This window comes from Myotis davidii, unplaced genomic scaffold (genome assembly GCF_000327345.1).
Source record: "Myotis davidii unplaced genomic scaffold, ASM32734v1 scaffold448, whole genome shotgun sequence".
NCBI lineage: Eukaryota > Metazoa > Chordata > Mammalia > Chiroptera > Vespertilionidae > Myotis > Myotis davidii.
In genome coordinates, this window is record NW_006383009.1 from 3936626 (window position 1) to 3940959 (window position 4334).

The 4334-nt window shown below is 61.0% G+C and overlaps 1 protein-coding gene across 1 annotated transcript in view; it reads right to left on the reverse strand.

The window, feature by feature from the left end:
* Positions 1-4334, reverse strand: part of SSBP4 (single stranded DNA binding protein 4) — a 10998-nt gene that overhangs the window by 4671 nt on the left and 1993 nt on the right. The window contains exons 2-4 of the mRNA XM_015557709.1: positions 1715-1815; positions 1341-1402; positions 1160-1244 (exon numbers count right to left, since the gene is read on the reverse strand). Coding sequence (XP_015413195.1) covers positions 1160-1244; positions 1341-1402; positions 1715-1815 — 248 coding nt within the window. The remainder of the gene's footprint in view (positions 1-1159; positions 1245-1340; positions 1403-1714; positions 1816-4334) is intronic.

Here is a 4334-nt window from a genome sequence, read left to right on the forward strand (position 1 = left end):
CGTGGGTGGTGGGTGTGTGGGAGGAGGGCTGGAGGCCCCCTAGGAGGGCAGGCAAGATGTCTCCAACTAGAGTGGGAGCTGCAGGGACCCATCACCCTCCGCACCCCCACTGCTGTGCCTACACGGGTTCCCCCAGGCGCCCTGCTGCCATGGTAACTGGTGCGCACAGGGAAGCACACGCACACGAATGTGGAACCCTAGTGTCTCGTCCTCCCAGGAGGCCCCAGAAGTCATGAGACTCAGGTGGGGGCCAGAGCCGTGAGGGGAATGGCCCCAGCGACAAGGAAGAGGCACAAGGAGGGACACAGCTCCAGGCATCCGAGCCCCAGATCTGGCAGAACTGGGACAAATGCACAGAGGGATTCGATGAGGGTGAAAGCAGGGACCCCGGCTTCCATGCACGCACATGCAGTGTACGTGGGGCAACTTCCGGGACATGTGAACCCCTAACCCTCTTGCACCCTGGCCCTGCAGAGTCCTGGGTTGAGGTGCCCTTGCAAAGAGAGAGGTGGGGGCAGCTACACCCTGGGAGGCCTGAGGGGAAGAGGTGAGGGCACAGCTGGGTGCAGAGGAGGAGGGGGCAGGAAGGGGGAAGTACCTGGAGCCGTACCTCCCTGGTCTGCCCCTGACCTCTCTGAGGGGCCAGGGTAGAGAGGATAAAGGCAGAGGGCTGCCACCCATCCCTCATGTCACTCCTCCCCCCCAGTAAACAGGCCTCTGGTGCTGCCCCTCCCCCATCAACCAAGAGGGAAACTGAGGCCAAAGCGGTGAGTTAGCAGCCCCATCACAGAACAAGGTCAGGAAGTGTCCCGGGTGGTGTCAGCTAACCCCCGAGACCCTGGCTCGGCCCCTACCTCAGGAGGCTCAGAAAGGCCGGGCGGCAGGGACAGGTGGTGGTGGAGGCAGAGCTACCGTCTGTCTAGCCTGGACCAGGGACTCAAGTGAAGAGGACGTGGAGGGCCTGGCCTCAGGAAGGTGGGGGCTCTAGTGCAATGGAACGAGCCTCCCTGTGAGTGACCGGAGGCCCAGCGGAGGCCACAGGAACCCAGGCTCTCAGCCTCCTAAGCAAACCCACAGGCCACGCGCCCCCCCATCCCGGCCCAGGCCCAGGCCCAGGCCCGCCACCTTGCCCGTGCCGGGTCCCTGGGGCGGGACTCACGTAGTCCTGGAAGGCCTTGGCCTCACTTGAGTGCTCACATGCCTCTCTGCGGTCAGGCGCTGCGCAGTACAAGTCCCAGAACACGCTGTGGGCGGCAGGAGGACGATGGTTTTCCCACATGCCCCCCCCCCCCCCCCCCCCCCCCCCCTCCACAGCCTGCCCAGGCCAGCCCCACACGCACCACCACCAGGAATGCAGGAAACCTGGGGGCTCCCCCAGCGTGATGTTCTTCTCCCATCGGATCTGCAAGGAAGGAAGGCAGGTGAGGAGCCGCTGCCCAGTCTGCTAGACCCGCCAACCCACCTCAGGCAGGGAGCACGGGCCAGGGGCCAGCGGGCCAGAGCAAGGTAGCTGGGTGGGACAACTGGGTACAACAAGGGCAGAGGAGCGAAAAGCAGGTCCTCAGATGGGCAGACGGACGCCTCTATGCCAGCTGCCGAGCCTGACCCACCCCAGCCCTCAGTTCCTGGGGCCTTCAGCGGGGCCACCACTGGAGCCCCGACAGGAGCCGGGAGGAGAGGACCCTGGGGTAGGGCAGAGGCAGGGCCCGCTTACCTCAGACAGAAAGGTCTGTGCTGACTTCTGGGCACCGATGTGCAGCAGGTACTCATACACATACAGCGCCAACCTGCAGGCGGGTGGGAGTGGCTCAGGCTCTCAGGAGGCCCAGGGCCCACACTGAGTCCTCACTGCACCCACCCCCAGCCTCACATGCGTCCCCCAAATGCCCCATCGCCTCCACCCTCACAGGAGATGGCCTCCTCCCTAGTTTCTCAGCCTGGCCAACTCCTACACATCCATCAATACCCAGACTGTGGGCCCCTCCTCTAGGCAACACTGCCAGCAGCCGCAACCCCCCCATTTCCAGGCCCAATCCTGGTCAGTCCAATACTCCTTTGTGGACCAAGTCCTAGCCCATCCGGCTGATGCCAAGACCCCAGAGCAGCCTTGGCCCCGGGAAGGCTTCTGCCTGGAGAAAGGGTCCTGGGTGTCACTCCGACCGCGCGACGGGGGGCCTCTCAGCAGCCACCCTGAGCCGTGCACACGGCACCAGCACCCCCTCACTCCCAGCCTTGCCTGCTGAGGCCTTCCTCCTCCAGGCATCCCTGGGCCCCTTCCTCTTCCTGGAGACCACTGCCTGCCAACTCTGTACCAGCCCCCAGGAAGCCTGGGGCACTGTGGGTGGGTGAGGGGAGACGGGGCCAGCAGTTCCATTCGGCTGCCAAACACCCAAAGGGCTTGGTATGCCCCCCACCACCAACTCAGCAGCTGCCCAGCCCAAGAGCATGGGCCACTTGCCAACCAGCAGCGCCCTCTGCAGGCCTCTCCATCCTCTGCCTCCACCTCTGCCTCCCCTCCCATCTGTCTTCTACACCAGCTGGCAGAGGGATGAGATCCAGCCCCTAGCTATTCCAAAGCCATGCACTACACCGGCATGGCCCCTCTGGGAACCCCAGGATCCTCCTACTGCCCAGCGAGGACTCAGGAGGGCTGGGGGAGGGGCTCTGGATCCAAGACCTTAGACTCCCCAAGGCAGGCCGGAGCCTCCCACTTAACTGGCCACTCACCCCTGGCTGCTCGCCCCATCTGAAAATAAACTTGTTTTGACTCATCCTCCTGCTCTCTGACCCTTCCCAGCCAGGCTCCTCATTCCTCACATCCCAGCCCCCCACCCCACCCCCGGCCCTCGCACCCATCAGACGCCCCTGCCAGCTCCAGCCCTCTGTCCTGCCCCCAGGACCTGCCCCACACGTCTGCCCTTACACTGGATCCTCTTCCTTCCTTCCTCCATCCGTCCATTCTTTCATTCATTCAACAAACATTTGCCCAACACCACCTTGTGTAGTGAACACCACAGACCCTGTCCCCCTGGAGGCTACCTGCCTGTGAGGAGGAACAGTGGAGCAACAACACAAGAAGGCAAGTTATATGGTGAGCTGGAAGGCGGTGTGTACTAAGGAAGGACAAGGGGGGATGTAGCCGTTCTCTGAGCCTGGCCACAGTCTGCACCACGTCACCACCCTCCCCGTGGCAGTGCCTCCAGCCCAGGACCCCCCCGATTCCAAAGTTGCACCCTCCAGCAATCTCCAGCGTCTGCCCCTCTCCAGCCCAATCGTCTTCCCAGCCCCTTACACTCCAAGCTCCCCTGTCCAACTCAGTCCTGTGATTCCTCCCCTTCTAGAGCAGTGATGGCGAACCTATGACACGCGTGTCACAGGTGACACGCGAACTCATTTTTTTGGTTGATTTTTCTTTGTTAAATGGCGTTTAAATATATAAAATAAATATCAAAAATATAAGTCTTTGTTTTACTATGGTTGCAAAGATCAAAAAATTTCTGTATGTGACATGGCACCAGAATTAAGTTAGGGTTTTTCAAAATGCTGACACACCGAGCTCAAAAGGTTCGCCATCACTGTTCTAGAGGCTTCCTGAGCCTTCTCACATGGCCTGCATCCCCAGGCCCACATCCACTGGCGAAAGAATGGATATGAAAAGCCCAGATCTGCTCACTGTCCCCCACTCTGGGCGAAGAGAGCAGCTAGGGTTCCAGCAGGGCCCCTGCCCACTTTGGGGTCAGTGCAGGGAGCAGTGAAGACCAGGGGAATGAGACACCAGAGACAGGTAGCAAGATGGAGTTAGTTGGGGTTCAGGGCGGGAGGAGGGCATGGGCTACCGCATACCCCAGGGGCAGAAGGCTTTTAAAGAAGTGGCCCTTGGTCCCACCACATCGGCCAACGGCTCCAGGCTGCCAGCCCATCAGGTCCCCCCCTGTTTCCCCTGGCCCTGGACTGTCCAGTGGTGGCATCTGACCCAGGACACGGGCCGAGGAGCCACTCTGCCTGCTCTCCTCCCCATCAGCCTGGTCCTCTCCTTTCCTCTCTCTAGGCCAGCGGTTACCAACCCTTTGGACCTCATGGACCACCGGTTGGCGACCGCTGCTCTAGGTGACCTCCCTCCTGCTTTGATGACATCTTCACACAACAACACACAGCGTGCTCCAGCCTGGCCGTCCTGAACTTGGGTCCACTATCCACCTGGCATCTAAAGGCCCAACCTTGCCCTAGCCCAGTGATGGCGAACCTTTTGAGCTCGGCGTGTCAGCATTTTGAAAAACCCTAACTTAACTCTGGTGCCGTGTCACATATAGAAATTTTTTGATATTTGCAACCAT